The 16914-nt window shown below is 38.2% G+C and overlaps 1 protein-coding gene across 2 annotated transcripts in view; it reads left to right on the forward strand.

Annotated features, from left to right (window-relative positions):
- Nucleotides 1-16209, forward strand: part of Topbp1 (DNA topoisomerase II binding protein 1) — a 55661-nt gene extending 39452 nt beyond the window's left edge. For both annotated transcript variants that reach the window (XM_046431380.2, XM_046431381.2), the window contains 11 exons: nt 1440-1586; nt 1700-1802; nt 3837-4029; nt 5967-6187; nt 7115-7281; nt 7508-7616; nt 8917-9080; nt 10538-10675; nt 11617-11706; nt 11881-12042; nt 15373-16209. In XM_046431380.2, coding sequence (XP_046287336.1) covers nt 1440-1586; nt 1700-1802; nt 3837-4029; nt 5967-6187; nt 7115-7281; nt 7508-7616; nt 8917-9080; nt 10538-10675; nt 11617-11706; nt 11881-12042; nt 15373-15516 — 1638 coding nt within the window. In that variant the 3' untranslated portion in view covers nt 15517-16209. The remainder of the gene's footprint in view (nt 1-1439; nt 1587-1699; nt 1803-3836; nt 4030-5966; nt 6188-7114; nt 7282-7507; nt 7617-8916; nt 9081-10537; nt 10676-11616; nt 11707-11880; nt 12043-15372) is intronic.
- The last annotated feature ends 705 nt before the right edge of the window (nt 16210-16914 follow it).

Consider the following 16914-nt stretch of genomic DNA (forward strand, 5'->3'; position numbering starts at 1 on the left):
GTATTAGAACAGAACCACTCACCTCATAGCCAGAAAGTGAAAGAGAAGCCAGGCACAGAGGTCCAGACCTGTAATTCCAGCGGTTCGAGAGGCTGAGACAGGAGGATAGGATGGCGAGTTCAAAGCCAGCCTCAGCAAAAATGAGGGGTTAAGCAACTCAAGTGAGACCCGGTCTCTAAATAAAATACAAAATAGGGCTGGGGATGTGGCTCAGTGGTTGAGTGTCCCTGAGTTCAATCCCCAGTAGCCAAAAAAAGAGAAAGTAAAATAAAAAGGAAGGAGTTGGAGTCCCACTCTCCCTTTTGAGGGCATACCCCTTACTCCCTACCAAAGACCTCCCATTAGGCCCCAGCTCTTAAAGTTTTCATCACTTCTCAATAGAGCTAAGCTGGGGACCAAGCCTCTTAACACACCCACCTTTTGGGGACACTGAAGTCCAGACCACAATACATGTTTCATCTCTTTGGCATCAAAAACTTTTTTATTTTTATTCGATTTTTATTGCCTTATTATTTAACAAATCTTCGATGGGTACTCTTTTTATTCTGATTCTTTTCACTAGTTAAAAACAGTATGAATAAGTTGGACCTAGTGGTACACACATGTAATCTCAGCTACCTGGGAGGCTGAGGCAGGAGGTTCACAGATTCTAGGCAAGCCTGGGCAACTTAGGAGTCCCCATCTCAAAAGATCAAAGGGGTTGGGGTATAACTCAGTGGTGGAGCACTTACCTCCATGTGCAAGGCAAGGGTAGAACAGAATCACTCTGCATGGATTCTGTTCCTAGGATTGCCCCCACTCCAAATGTGTATATATGTGTGTGTGTGTGCACACACATGCGCACACGTGGGTGAATGAAAATTTTATAATAATTTGAGAGCAACTAATTTAACAGTAATACAATTTAGAACCCTCTTTCCTTTCCTTTCTTTGTATTCCCTGAAGTAATTGATACCTCAGCAAAAGCACAGAAATAGGATTAGATTTTATACTTTAGTGGCCATGACATTTAAAAAGGACAGTTTGGCTGGGGATAGCTCAGTTGGTAGAAGGTTTGCCTCACACACACAGGGCCCTGGGTTCAATTCCCAGCACCAATACAAAGGACAATTTTTCTTTTTCACTGTAAACTCTCCCTCCCACCCCTTCTTAAGGGGCACTTAACCACTGAGCTACATCCCCAGTCCTTTTTATTTTTTTTATTTTGAAACAGGGTCTTACTAAGTTGCTGAGGCTGGCCTTGAACTTGTGATCCTCCTGCCTCAACCTCCTAAATTGCTGAGATTACAGGCATGTACCACCGTGCCCAGCCATAAACTGCTTTCTTTTTAACTGTAATATTGTGAACTTTTACCATCTTACCACAGGCTGTATTGGTTGTTCTTTTCCTCCTTAACATCTTTCAGTCAATTCTGTTTCAAAACACTATTGTATTGCAGTGTGCCCAGGAATATAAGCGTCTTCCTGAATCTCTTTATCCACATACTTATAATCCCAAAATGAGCCTTGATATCAGTACCGTGCAAGATGGCAGACTCTGTAACAGCCAAGTGCCCTCAACTGTCTCTGCAGCAGAGGATGAAGAGGTAGGCAATGTGCACAGTACATCCCACCCCAAGCTGTATATGTAATCATGGATTGCTGTGGAACCTTATCCAGTGGCTTCATTTGAGCAATTATAATTTCTCTCTTTGAACAGCCAGATCATTTGCCTGTAGAAGAAAATGGTACAGAAAACATGACCACCAGTAATAAAGAATCAGCACTGTCAGATGGAAATGAAAAGAATGATTCTAAAGGAGGTAAAGCTTTTTAAATTACAAAAAGGAAAGGTTAAAAATATATATGTTTGACACAGTTGTTTTCTGTTACTGAATACTGGCAAAGCATGTGTGTGTGTGTGTGTGTATTTGAAGATTAAGTCAAGATTCTATGCCACTTGATGAAGTTTAAGCAATTTAAGAGTGAGACTTGTGGAATGGAACCAGGTATTTTACAGAGTCAGTGTGATATAATTGTTCCATTAAAGATAGAAAGAGTTGTTTGTTTTCCTTTCTTGTCCTGGGGATTGAACACAGGGATACTACCACTGAACTACATCCCCAGCCCTTCTTGTTTTTTTAGTTGGAGACAGGGTCTCACTAAGTTGCTGAGGCTGGCCTTAAACTTGGAATCCTCTTATCTCAGCCTCCACAGTTACTGGGATTACAGGCAATTGATGATTTTTAAAAAATTTGTGCTTTATCAGAAGCAGTGTCATATGCGTGTAATCCCAGTGACTCAGGAGACTGAGGCAGGAGGATCACAAATTTGAGGCTAGCTTCAACAATTTAGCAAGGCCCTAAGCAGCTTAGACCTTGTCTTTAAAAAATAAAAAGTAGCGGGAATATAGCTCAGTGGTAAAGCATCTCAAGTTCAGTCCCCAGTAACCCCCCCAAAATGCTCTTTGGTTCAAGTTTTTTCAGTGATTTCCAAACAGTTTTATTACATGTACAGTATACTTGACGTATGATTTTAAAGGTCTGGAAGAGTTTATCCTGCCCTTGTTTCCCTTTGTTACCAGTTTTGGTCTGTTTGTTTTTTGGTACTGGGATTTAAACTCACTCAAACACTGAGCCATATCCCCAGCCCTAGTTTGTATTTTATTTAGAGACAGGGTCTCACTGAGTTGCTTAGCCCCTCGCCATTGCTGAGGTTGGCTTTGAACTCGAGATCTTCCTATCTCAGCCTCTTGAGCCACTGCAATTGTAGGCATGTGCCCCGTGCACGGCTTGGTACTAGTTTCTTATGTATTCTTCTGGTGCTGTTTTCTGCATGCGTATACAATTTTATATATATACATACATACATACATATTTATATGTATGTGTGTGTGTTCTTGCTCTCACTTTTTAAAATGCATAAGTTTGGACTATTCCACATGCTTTTCTTTTTGTTTAATGGTTCACCTTAGGGCCTTGTTATCTTAGTACAGGTACATCTTGGAGATATTGCAGGCTTGGCTCCAGACTCCTGCAATAACCAAATGTTACAATAAAGTGAGCCAAATGGACTTTTTTGTTTCTCAGTGCTTATGAAAGTTATGTTTACATTATATTTAAATCTGTAAACTGTGCAAAAGCATTATGTCTTTTAAAAAACAATGTGTTGGGGCTGGGGCCGTAGCTCAGCGGCAGAGCACTTGCCTAGCATGTGTGAGGCACTAGGTTTGATCCTCAGCACCACATAAAAATAAGCAAATAAAATTAAAGGCATTCTGTCCATCCACAACTGCAAAAAAATTAAAAAATAAAACAGTGTGTACTCTATAATTTAAAAATACATTATTGCAAAAAATACTACTGAACATCTGAATCTTTGGCAAGATATAATCTTATTGAGAGAAGGTCTTCCCTCTGATGATGGCTGCTTACTGCTCTGGATGGTGGTTGCTAAAGCTCTGGTTGGCTCTGGTAATCTCTTAAAATAACACAGCAGTGAAGTTTGCCATAATGATTTTTTTGTTTGTTTTTGTTTTTTGTTTTGTTTCATGAAATAGTTCTCTGTAACATGATGCTTTTGATTCCTTTTTACCCAGAGTAGAACTTCTTCAGAACTGGAGCCAGTCTTCCCAATGTTCACATCACCAGAGTAGATTTCATCTCAGGAAGCTACTTCTTTGATCATTCATGAGAAGCAACTCCTCATCCATTAAAGTTTTATAATAAGATCATAGCAATTCAGACCCATCTTTAGGCTCCACTTCTAATTCTGGTTCTTTCTGGATCTAGACAGAATACTGTGGGATGTGATAGATAGGGAAATTGACCTTGACTGGTGTACTTGTTTGTTTCAAGTTCTCACACAGACCTTGGAGATGAGAGAAAATTTCCAAAAGCAACTGCAGGAGATCATGTCTGCCACCTCCATCGTGAAACCCCAGGGACAGAGGACTTCCCTTTCAAGAAGTGGCTGTAACAGTGCCTCCTCAACCCCTGACAGCACGCGCTCCGCTCGAAGTGGACGAAGTAGAGTCCTAGAGGCTCTGAGGTGTGTGCCTATCATTGAGGGCAGAAAGATTTGGTGACTTGAGAGAAAGAGAGGTCCTCATTTAGGTACCTGGTGACTCATGAAAATGAGTTAAGCTAATTTTGCCTCTTTGTTTTAAAATTAGTGATAAAGCAGAAGTTTAGAATATCAAGACCAATAAAAGAATTGTATTTCTAGGCCTGTTTATCACAAATGTATCATATCCTGTTATCTGTTGGCTTTGGCTTCTGCTGCCTAGGTTTTTCTCCTTCCTTCCTAGTGTTCCCCTCTTTCCCTTCCTCACTCGAAGCAATTTGAGAATTGAGAATTCTTACTTGAAGGCAGGAAGACAGCACAGAGGTTAGTCCCAGCAAGCACTGGCTTCAGGGAGACCACGATTAATGCTTTTTATTGCCTCCCCTAAGACAGAAATGACTTTAAATTCAGTTTGAAAGTGGAATCACTAGGCAGTCAGTCTCCTCTTTAGTATTAAAGTATTAAATGTTTTCTGTTTGTTGGTTTTGGTTAGGGGTTTTTGTTTCGTTTTGCTTTTTGGTGGTAGTCCTGGGATCAAACCCAGGGCTTCATCATGTATGTCACACAATCATTCTACCATTGAGCTACACCTCTAGCCCTAAATAGTTATTTCTTATTAGAGCTTTGTGTGTGCCGTGGGGAGTGGGTACCAGTGCATTGAACCCAGGGATACTTAACCACTAAGCCACATCCCTGCCCCCTTTTAAAAATTTTTTTTGGATTTTTTATTTAGGGTCTTCCGAAGTTACTTAGTCTTTGCTAATTTGCTGAGGCTGGCTTTGAACTTGCAATCCTCCTGCCTTAGCCTCTTGAGCTGCTGGGCTTACAGGTGTGAGCCACCATGCCCAGCTCTTTATCGGAGCTTTGCTTGCAATTTCTACTCCTTATGAATTTGTTTTCTAGAAAGGTGATTGTAGTTCTTAGGGCAATTCGATTTAAGTACAGTAGTATAGCTAATCTTTTCCAGATAGAAGAAAAATCTGTAACTGTAGGATGAATGTTATGGGATTATATTATCTAATTGATTAATGGAACTATTCATTTATCCTATACTATTTATTTCATGAGGCCAAGTCTTTAAATAATGAATAAATGGCTTTTTAATATACTGCAGATCATGTTTTGTCATTACAGCGAACCCAAATCCTATGCCAAGTCAGTAAATAAATGTACTCAGAATAAAAAGCTGTCTTCTTTGTTTTTGAGGCAAAGGGACTTTGGGGATACTATGTTTGGATAAACTGTTTTTACTGAGAATGCATATGTATGAAAAATGTAGCTAGGATTCTGTTTACTCTCAGATGGAATGATTATGATTTTACCATAAAATGTGCTTTATAATTTAGTAAATGGTTGGTCTGCCTTCTACTCTGGGAAGTTTGATCAAAATACCTTCTTAGGAGGCAACCTTTACAGTAAGCTTCCCATTTAATTATAGTTCCTATAATTTCAATTTTTAACACTACAACTGTTAGACTGAGGGTATAGCTTAGAGATAGAGTGCTTGCCTGGCATGCATGAGGCCTGGGGTTTGGTTTCCTGCACTGTAAAACTGTTAAGCAGAGTAACCAGTTTTCTATACATGACCATGTTTCCTTAACCTATATAATTAAGAGAAATCCCATGTTCAAATATAGTAATTATTTTTGAATTAAAAAAAAATCTTACTATTGAAATTTGCCTTTGACATTTTATATCTGTAGGTATTTGGTCAAAATATGTGTTTAAATTTCTGGCGGAAACATTTAAAAAGAAAAAAGAATTTCCCTATGCTCATTTTTTCAATAACTATTATCAAGTGCCTGTCTGATGCTTGAGGGTGGTCACATAATGTGAACCACAGTGTTATAATCTCAGGGAGTTTGTGTTTTGGATTTTGTTTTGACTATTCATTATTTAAAATTGTCACTTTTATTTTGTAGGCAGTCTCGACAGATAGTACCTGATGTCAACACAGAGCCCTCCCAAAATGAACAGATCATTTGGGATGACCCTACGGCAAGAGAGGAGAGAGCAAGGCTTGCCAGCAATTTGCAATGGCCTAGTTGTCCCACACAGTACTCTGAGCTTCAGGTTGACATTAAAAATTTGGAGGATTCTTCTTTTCAAGAGCCTTTACGTGGTTCAGAAATTGCTGAACAGGGTAATGAGAAAATAATCTGTTTACTTGTTTGTATTAGGTGCATGTTGAACTTGGGCCTAAACTTGAGTCAGAAGGAATTTTTAATTGAGGTACTGTTGTCCAATAAGTTGAAAATATATTTTCTTTAAATTTGGAAATGTGGGAGTAGGCACCTTTTTCCAGGCATGGCTTTCAGGGGCTTTTTTGTTTGGTTTTTTTTGGGGGGGAGGGTTGTTTTTTGGGTTTTTTTTTTTTTGGTATGGGGGATTAAACTTGGGGGTTCTCGACCACTGAGCCATATTCCTAGCCCTATTTTGTATTTTATTTAGAAATGGGGTGTCACTGAGTTACTTAGTCTCACTTTTGCTGAGGCTGGCTTTGATGATCCTCCTTCCTCAGCCTCCCAAGCCGCTGAGATTACAGGTGTACGCCACCACACCAGGCTTATCATTGTTCTTTGGTCCATATTGTCTCATTTTTATTTAATTAATCTAAATCATACCCAGCATATATCTGTATTTGTTCTTTGGATTATATGAGTTCCTTTCCAACATATCCTATTTTTTTCTTCTTTGAGCTTTACCTTGAAAATGAAATGCTTCCTATCATCTTTCCCTTTTTTCACACTCTATGACCATGTCCCTAAACTAAACATGTAGATTTGTCTCTGCCTGTGATTTTCTCCAAATGTAAAATTGCTTTCATTTTATGAATTTGGGTTACATTTTACTGATGTAAGTTTAGTATTTAAAGAAAGGGTTGGAGAAACCCAGATAATACATACGCCCTTTAAAGCATTAATTGTATTTATTTATAAGATCTAGAAATAGGATATTTTCTTTTGCATGTACTTTTTACATTGCAGAGTTTGTGTTTAATCTGATTTCAGCCAAGGCAGAGGAAAAGTGTGTTGGGCAGTATCACATTACAGCATTTTATTGCCCTCAGCTGTCAGTGATCCTGGAAATGGATGTGGGACTGAAGCCCCCAAACACCCCAACTCTGAAGAACTGGAAACTCCAACAAAAGACAGTCACCTGATCCCTACTCCTCAAGCCCCAAGCATCGCCTTCCCTCTAGCCAATCCACCTGTGGCCCCACACCCTGGAGAAAAGGTGGGTTGATCCTATTGTAGTGACATGGCTTTTGGATTTTGCTGTTGTGTTATAGTAGAAATTTATTGATATCAATACCAAAGGTTCATCAAATGGTGAAAACTGCATTTTATTGCATTGTTTTTGTATTTGATAACTTGGAAGACTAAGAACAATGTCAATGTAAGAATAACTGTATCTGATAATTTTTGTTAATTTTTTCTAAAATAAAGTTCTTATATTCCAGATTGTAACGACAGAGGAGAGTCGCGAAGAATTAAAAAAATACATATTTCAGCTGTCGTCTCTGAATCCTCAGGAACGTATTGATTATTGTCATCTGATTGAAAAACTAGGTACCAATATTTAAATTAAAACTGTCCCATTATAATTACCTTAGTTGGAAGTCAGATGTTGTCAACATTGATATCATGGTGTAGAAGTTGAGAAAAAGTATGGGTAGTCTGTCGGAGGCTATAGGTGAGCATTAGAGCTTTGATTTTATTAACTGACCTGAATCTAAAGTCACTAGATCATGGGCCTAAAGGTTTAAATTGAAACCAACACTTAAGAATCTGCACTAGAGCATTTGTGGACGAAAACTTGGACAAAATCAATTAAATTACAGGCCTACAGTATAAATAAAACCACACTGAGGTGAAGTTGAAAGTGTAACATCCAGTGAAGATTTCTTGCCCTGAGTTTCCCCCCTGGTCGTTGGGCTCCCCGTCTGACATCTGGAAGCAGTCCAGGAGAGGAACCTGGTGTGCTGTAGCAGCACACTGGGAATACAGCATGAACCCCACATGTCATTTTATATTTTCTAGTAGCCACACTTAAAAAATAAAATGAAACAGGAGAGATTAAATGTAATTTTATTTGCACTAGTATATGTGAAATAGTGTCATTTAGCATGTAATGAAATGTTTTACATTTTTTATATTAAAGCTTTGATGTACATTTTACATTTTAATAAGAGAACTTAGTCTGACAGCTTGACATGGAAAGAGAACATTAAGTGTGATGTGGCTCAGTTTGTAGCGCGCTCGCCTGGCATGCGTGCGGCGCTGGGTTCGATCCTCAGCACCACATAAAAATAAAATAAAGATGTTGTGTCCACCCAAAACTAAAAAAAATAATATTAAAAGAAAATTCTCTCTCTCTCTTTCTCTCTCTCTCTCTTTAAAAAGAAGAGAGAGAGAGAGAGAGAGAGAGAGAGAAATACTCTTATCTGTGCCTTCACTTTCTGAAACTCTGCCAACTCACATGGCATCATAGTAAAACTCTGCCAACTCACAGAGTTAAAAAAAAAAAGAAAGAAAGAAATACTGGGGATAGGAAAATAGTTCAGTGTGGTAGAGCACATGCCCAGCTAGATTCCCCAGCACTGCAGAAAGAAGATTGAAGTAAGGATGGTGAGGTTTTGATAATTTTAGAACCTAGGTGGCTAATGTGTGTGTATTAATTTTACTATTTTAACTGCTTTTGCATTCAAATTTTTATAATGAATTTCAATATATATATTAATGTCAGAGTTGTGTGATTTAAATAGTTCAGTGCATTTTATTTATAAACAATTTTTATGTATAGTTGAGATTACATTTTTTCCTAGAAAGAAGTTAAGAATAAAAATGCAAACAATTTCTCTTCACAAAGGTGGGCTGGTGATAGAGAAGCAGTGCTTTGATCCCAGCTGTACACACATTGTTGTGGGGCAGCCACTTCGAAATGAGAAGTATTTGGCCTCCGTGGCAGCTGGGAAGTGGGTGCTTCATCGCTCCTACCTGGAAGCATGCAGGACTGCAGGACACTTCGTGCAGGTGTGTGTATTCACATTCATGTGAAGATTTGTTTTTCTTGAAAAGTGAATATCTTAAGGTTTCAGTTGGGTGCTATGATATGTGCCCGTAATTCCAGTGACTTGGAGGCTGAGGCAGGAGGGTCTCAAATTAGAGGCCAGCCTCAGCAATTTAGCAATACCCTTTTTAAAAATAAAAAGAGCTGAGGATGTGGCTTAGTGGTAGAGCAGCCCTGGGTTCAGTCCTCAGGCCAGGGTCAGGGGTAGAGATCCCAGTATATATATCAACCATACACATAATTGAAATAACCACATGTGAGCCAGGCGTGCTGGCACGTACCTGTAATCTCAGCAATTTGGGAAACTGAGGTAGGATGACCACAAGTTCAAGGCCAGTTTAAGCAACTCAGCAAGACCTTATCAAAAAATAAAAAGGCCTAGTGATGTAGCTCAGAGTTAGAGTGCCTCTTGGTTCAGTCTCCAGTACCAGAAGAGAGAAAGAACACCACGCATGGCCAGTTAGATTGTATCAGCTGTATGAGGTTCTTGGTAACAAGGCAAAAAAAGAAAAAAGGTACTATACAGCCATATTCAGTTTATTTTGTTTGTTTGATACTAGGGATTGAACCCAGGGGCACTGTACCACTGAGCCACGTTCCCAGCCCTATTTATTTTTTTGAGACATGGCCTTGCTAAGTTGCTGAGGCTACCTTTGAACTCATGATCTTCCTGCCTTAGTCTCCTGAGTTGCTAGAATTACAAGCATGCACCACCACATCTAGCTTTATTCACTTTTTGAATTATTTAATTTGAATGTCATTTTTTTTCTTTTGAAATAAAATGAGAAAGTTTCAAGATTATCTCATTGTAAGCTTTTATCTTCATTACTTGCCCATTAAACTAATTATTGAAAACTGGCCATCACCATAGCATCTACTATGTAGTTTTTGAAGTTTTCAATAAGACCCTCTTAGGGATCTTTTCTACAGACAGATAATCAAGTTCTCATTACATGCTCCTCTGAGACTATCCTTGTACAAAGTAACTCTTACATCAGGTGAAGCCCAATAACCTAAATATTGCCAATTGCCAGGTGTAGTTATGTTTCTTAGAAATGAGTGCAATATCTTTTCTGATTTTATTAAAAGCTAGGATACATTTGACTCTAGAGTATTTACCTACCCCCTGCTCACAAAATATTTACTTAACTGCACTCTGTATTTATAACAATTCAGATGGGCTGGGAATGTAACTCAGTGGTAGGACACTTTCTTAGCATGTGGAGGATCCTGGGTTCAATCCCTAGTACCACCAAAAGAAGGAGGAGGGAAAAAAAAAAAAAAACAGATTATAACAATTCAGTGTTTAGCTTTAATCTTCGCTGATTGAAGGCTTCTTGGGGTCAGAAACACATGTCCTGTCTGCAGCACAGACTCCCTGGGCTTAGGAGCTCAAAAGTATATTGGGTTCATTCTCTAGGAAGAAGACTATGAATGGGGAAGTAGTTCCATACTCGATGTTTTGACTGGCATCAGTGTACAGCAACGGAGACTAGCACTCGCAGCAATGAGATGGAGGAAAAAAATCCAGCAAAGACAAGAATCGGGCATCGTGGAGGTATTAGCATATATGATACCAGTGGCTTGGGAGGCTGAGGCAGAGGGATGACAAGGTCTTGGCCAGCCTTAGCAATTTAGTGAGATCCTGTCTCAAAAAGTGAAAAAAGGACTTGGATTGTGGTTCAGTGGTAGAGCACCGCTGGGTTCAATCCCATGTATGTATATAATTATATAGGTAATGTAAAGGGCATTCAATCATGTGGCTTCTTTTTTTTAAGGGTATATGCTTAACTAAATAATAATTCTACTTCTTTTATCCTTTGATATGTTTGTTTGGTTTGGACATTCTAAATTGCACTTAATGTATATTTCTAGTGTTTCCAATTATGTTTGACAGTAAGATACATATCTTGAAAGCTCTTTTAAAAGATATTTATACTGGGCATGGTGGCATCTACCTGTAATTCCAGATGCCCAGGAAGCTTAGGAGGGAGGATCCCAAGTTGGAGGCCAGCCTGGGCAGCATAGAAAGACTCAGAATGAAAATAAAATTTAGAAAGGACTGGAGATAAAATCAGTGATTGAGCACGTGCTTAGCATGCACAAAGACCTGGGCTCAGCTCAAATGTCTACTGAGGAATGTGCCAGAGATTATCACGTTGTGGCAAAAGTAAAGGTCATGAAATTACTTACTAGCTGGGCTCAGTGGCATATGCCTATAATCCCAGTGACTTCACAGGCTGAGACAGGATCCACAAGTTCAAGGCCAACTAGCAAATTAGCAAGTCCCTAATCAACTTAGTGAGACCCTGTTTCAAAATAAAAAGGACTGAGGATGTGGCTCAGTGGTAAAGTGCCCATGGTCTAATCCCTAAGGCTCCCCCCCCCCCAATTTTATTTGCTGACTTAAAACAGTCTACAGTTAAAATCATACATTATCAGTATTATTTTGTTATTTTCTAAATCATTTCAACACTGATGAATAGTTTTTGTTTACAGGGAGCATTCAGTGGTTGGAAGGTTATCTTACATGTTGACCAATCCCGAGAAGCAGGATTCAAGCGTCTTCTTCAGTCTGGAGGAGCAAAGGTTTGTTTCACATCAATTTACTATGTGTCTTACATGAATTATTATCCATCCATGCTTGCTGTGATCAATTCTTCATTTCCTCTACTTTTCAGATTGGTAATGCTTAAGTATATATTATCTATTTGAAGTGCTTGGGAACACTGGTAGATTGTTTCTTTTTGTTTTTTTCATTAGGTGCTACCTGGTCATTCTGTTCCTTTATTTAAAGAGGCCACACATCTCTTTTCTGACTTAAATAAACAGAAACCAGATGACTCAGTAATTAATATAGCAGAAGCTGCTGCCCAGAATGTGTACTGCTTAAGAACAGAATACATTGCTGATTATCTTATGCAGGTTGGTGACATTGTGTCCTTGATTTTCTCATTAACAAAGATATGCTTATCTGTACCTGAGAACCTTTGGCTTGTTATTAATGGAAGATCAATCTTCTGCTCTTCTTGATTTAGCCTCCTCCAGTTTTGTTCTGTTTTTTATAATGACACATAAACATTTAGCATGAGAGTTAAATATGACAAGGTCATACAAATCTAGCGTGCTTTCAAATACTGGGATATAAAGAAAGTAGAAATTGATTTAGGAATCCAAGGAAAATCGTTTATCCAAGGTCCTTCTTAGTTTTCTTGACCTTTGTGTTGATTTTCAGTAAATACCTATGTTAGATATGGTAATAATTAGGCATTTGCTATCTGGAGGGCAGATTTTGTGTTCAGAATCAGCTTATACTGTGTAAGATTTAAATGGGCAAAGAAAAATCTTCCTGACAGTAGAGTGCCTGTAAGCTGTCAACAAGGACGGATAAAATCCTAAATGTCTTTATTACAAAGTCTTTAGAATAGGTTGGCATAGAAATAAGGGGAACCAAAACAGCCTGCTTCGTGATCTTGCTGCTTGGGTATGGCGGTTGCTCAGAGTTTAACAGCAGGAATGCTTGAAGCCTTTATTATAAAGTGGATATACTGATTAGGAATTAGTAACCATTAATAACACTCCTGGAGCAACTTGTAAAGAGACTTTTAAAGATGCTTAGTGTAACAAGCCCCAGAGTTTGAGACCATCCTGGGCAATGTGAGACGCTGTATTTTAAAAAGAAAAGGTCAATTTACTGAGACATGTGAGGTTATAAAAATTTATATAATGAGGGAAAATGACGGGGGTTAGGAAGATATAGAGAGCTGAAGCTAGTTTCTTATTTATGAGTTATTAACCTGGAGAAGGACATCTGAGTTGTTTTGTTTTGGACTACCATGAATAGAGCTGCTGTTTTTATGTGAATATGTTTTCATTTGACTGTGACACATGCCCAAGATGTTCCCAGAATATCCATATTGTTTTACATTCTCATCAGCAATGTAAGTGATTCGGTTTCTGTCTTCAAGATTTAGTGTTGTCTCTATTTTTTTCTCTTAGCCATTTCAGTAAGTATCTTACTGTGGTTTTAATTTGTGTATCTCACGTGGCTAATGAAGTCCAACATCTTTTGGCATACTTATTTGCATGTTTACATAGTCTTCATTAAAATATCTGTTCATATCTTTTGCCCATTTTCTGTTTTTCGTTTTGTTTCTAGTATTGGGGACTGAACCCAGGGCCTTGTGCACACTGGGCAAACACTCTACCACTAAGCTGTTACATCCCCAGCCCTCCTTTGCCCGTTTTCTAATTGAATTGTTTTTATTGTTGAGCCCTGAGGGTTTCTTGTTTTAGATGATAGTCTTTAATTGCATGTGTGGTTTGTGAATATTTTCTCCCAGCTTATTTATCTTCTTAGAAGAGACTTTTGCAGAGACAGAGAGTTTTTCTTTGGCTTTGTGGTATGGAATGGATCCCAGGGCCTCACGCATGTGAAGTAAATTTATTGGCCACTGAGCTCCCTCCTCTGCCAAAGAGTTTATATTTTGATGAGGTCTGATTTGTCAATATTTTATGGATTGTGATTTTCATATCAAGCCTTTACCTAGCTTTAGGTCTTAAAAGATTGTTTTGTTTCTTCCTAAAAGTCTTTAAAGTTTCATTGTCTATGATCCATTTTAAGCTAATTGCTACATAAGATGTGAAGTTTAGGTCAAAGTTTATTCTGGGATTTCTTCTGAGACTGTGCAGTGGCTCCATTTGTCACTTGTTCAAAGAACCTTCTCTCCTCTGTTGAGTTCCTTTTGTACCTTTGTCATAGTCTGTTGGGCATACTTGTGTATGTCTGTTTCTGGTTTCACTGATCTGTGTCTTCCCCTCTGTGGTGGTCTGCTGCTGTGATCCTACAACTCTTATTTTGTTAGCCCTGATATCAGCCAGTGATAGCTTCTACTTACTCCTCTTTTTAAAGATTGTTTTAGCTACTTTAGGTGCCTTTCCATTTTTCTTTCTTCAGTTGTACCTTTTTTCCATAAATTTTTAAAATAAGCTTGTTTATACTCATAAAAAAATCTTAATTTTGATGGGAATTGCATTCATTAGTATTGATCTCTTTAAGTGTGTTTTGAGTCTTCCATCCGTGAACATGGCCTGTCTATTAATTTAGTTCCTTGATTTTTCATGAACATTTTGTTAAATTTATATATAAGTATTTCATTTTTGTTATGTTTTTTTTTTCTTGAGAATGAATTATGTTCTGCTTCTACATATGTAGAATAATTCTGAATCTATCCTGCACATTATGAATAAGTTTAGAAACTCTGCATTCTGCTGTAGCCCTCTGAAAACTACTGTTTTTATTTAGCAGGCAGTTTACTAAACTGACATAAAGCAGCCGCAGCTTAAATCTTAGTTCAGTGTCTTTGGTCTTAGCACACACATGGCATGATTTAGAGGTCAAGTGAAGATTTGGGCAGGGTTCCTCCCTGAACTGGGTCCCCCGCTTGCTGTTTTTTTCTGGGATTTCCCCACCTTACTTTCCAGGGGGTGTGGTTCTCATGTGTCTTTCTTCAAGCCTTTTTTTTTTTTTTTTTTAGCCAGGCTGCACAACAGTCTGGGGCCCTCTCCTCAAAGTCATAACAAAAGAGAAAAATGCTCTATACTATTTATTCTTCTAAATGTCAGCTCTTCTTGATTTGTTTATTCTCCAGTTTTCTGGTAGTTGCCTTTAATATATTTTAGTCAGAATTTACAGTTGTTATACATGGAACGACCACCAATTTTATGGAGCTTTTTTTTCAGGTTACCCAGTCTACCATATTTGCCAGAAAAAAATTGATGTTATTACACTTAGAATAAAGGAAGAAATCTTTTCTTCAGTATTGTAAAATGGCTGTGAAGGAGAAGAATGTGTGGGTTTGAGAAGGGAAGGAACTCTGTAGCTTTGCCACTTGCTTGTTAAGTAACATAGGTTGTCTTATTTTAAATTGGTTTGTAAAATGGGAATATAGAGAGGATGTTATGCTAAGCTTAACAACTTGTGTTATGATAGCTATTGAGCATGTAATCCCCATGAAGATCTGAACAGGGATTCTTCCTCTACCTGAGCTGTACTCTCATTTTTCTGATAAAAGGTGTATGCTGATCCAGCATACCATGAGAGACAGGTTTTTGCAAGAACCTAGGAAAGAGTATGCATTTTCCTTTTTAAGCTTTTCTCCTCAAAAGGCAGAGTGAAGGAGTCTATGACTTGATTGCCTAAAAGTTTGAAATCTTGGGGAGAAAAAAAGAAAAACATTTCCTTTGCTCTTATAGGAATCTCCTCCTCCTGTGGAGAATTACTGTCTACCAGGAGCTGTTGCATTTCTTCAGAATAATAAGGAGCCTGCACCACTGTCACCACAGAAGAGGAGAGCTGCTGTGGAGAAGAGCAAGGTCAAACGACCTCGAATACACTAGTCAAGTCTGCCCCTTAGTTACCAAACAGGAAATGTAAAGCCTGAATGTTGTTGTGATTGTGTAGCAATTTGAAGACATGTACCTACCTGAAGAATTTTGCTTTGGAATGTAAAGATGATCCCGCCTGAAATTTTTAACACCTGAAATTTTAATCACTGAAACATTGTTTTTTAATGAAAAGTTCCTGAAATAACAGCAAGAAAATACAACTCCTCAGCTGGCTTGTCAAACCTCGTGGATGTGTGCAAAAGGCTTTTGTTTTTCTTTCTTGTAAATATATGAGGCTGTAGCTCGGTGGGAATTTTAGCAAGGTGATGGATTTTGCTTCAGAATGTCTCCCTTGATTTGTAAAAAGAGTTATCAATTGGGCCTTTTCATGTTTTCCCTGATTTTTATCTTCTTATCATTTTATCTCTTTTTAACAGGAGCCTGAGCACAAGGTTTAACGAGAAAACTGGGGCTTTAAACTTCTGTGTGTGTGTATGTATATATATATATATATATGTATATGTATGTGTGTACAGATCTCCATGATGTTTGCCAAGTTTGGGCACCAAAACTTGGAAAATGTGACAATAAAGAATAAAAATAGTGACTCAAATTAGTATTAAGATGTGTTCAGTTAGCTCTGTTAAGGCACTAAAAGAGTTGTAAAACTTAGCTTAAAAATTAAATTGCTAATTACATTTCTGATATTTGTTATTTATGCAGAATTTTGTTCTATTAGGTTGAAAAAAAAAAAAAACCTTCTGCTGAAACTGTTAAACTGCATTAGCTGTTATGATGCTAGACCCGAACACCAAATATTATATGCATTAGCACCACCTTCTAACTATAAAAACACCTCATCTTGTCATAGAACAAATGAGAAAGTTAGGACTGTAATTTTGATGTTAACTATTTGTTTCCTAATGAGTCTTTGAAACAGCAAAGGGGAAGAGTCTCAACTTGGACATGAACCCCTTTTGTGTTTATCAGAAGAGGAAGGAGTTGTGTCCCTGCCCCTTAAGTTTTGAGTTTCATCACAGTTGACTGTAAATTCTACACAAGGAGGTAGCATCTTAATGTAAACTATACTCCTGCCTTGCTCCAAAACCACATGGGCCTAGTTTTATCAAAACCATTTTTAAGTTAGCTAAATCACTTTGTAGGTTGTAGGGGGTTTTTTTTGTGTGTGTGTTTTTGTTTTGGTTTGGTTTTAGTTGTAGTTGGACACAATACCTTTATTTATTTATTTTTATGTGGTGCTGAGGATCGAACCCAGCGCCTCACGCACTAGGCAAGCACTCTACCACTGAGCTACAGCCCCAACCCCTGTACTAAGTTTTGGAATCGATATTACTTCTTGAGGGGGCAGTTGAGCCTCCCTCCCACCCCCGCCCCTGCTGCTGCCATCTT

The sequence above is a fragment of the Marmota monax genome, unplaced genomic scaffold (genome assembly GCF_021218885.2).
Source record: "Marmota monax isolate L192 unplaced genomic scaffold, Marmota_monax_Labrador192_F-V1.1 WCK01_AAM20220418_F8-fsc00022, whole genome shotgun sequence".
Classification (NCBI taxonomy): domain Eukaryota; kingdom Metazoa; phylum Chordata; class Mammalia; order Rodentia; family Sciuridae; genus Marmota; species Marmota monax.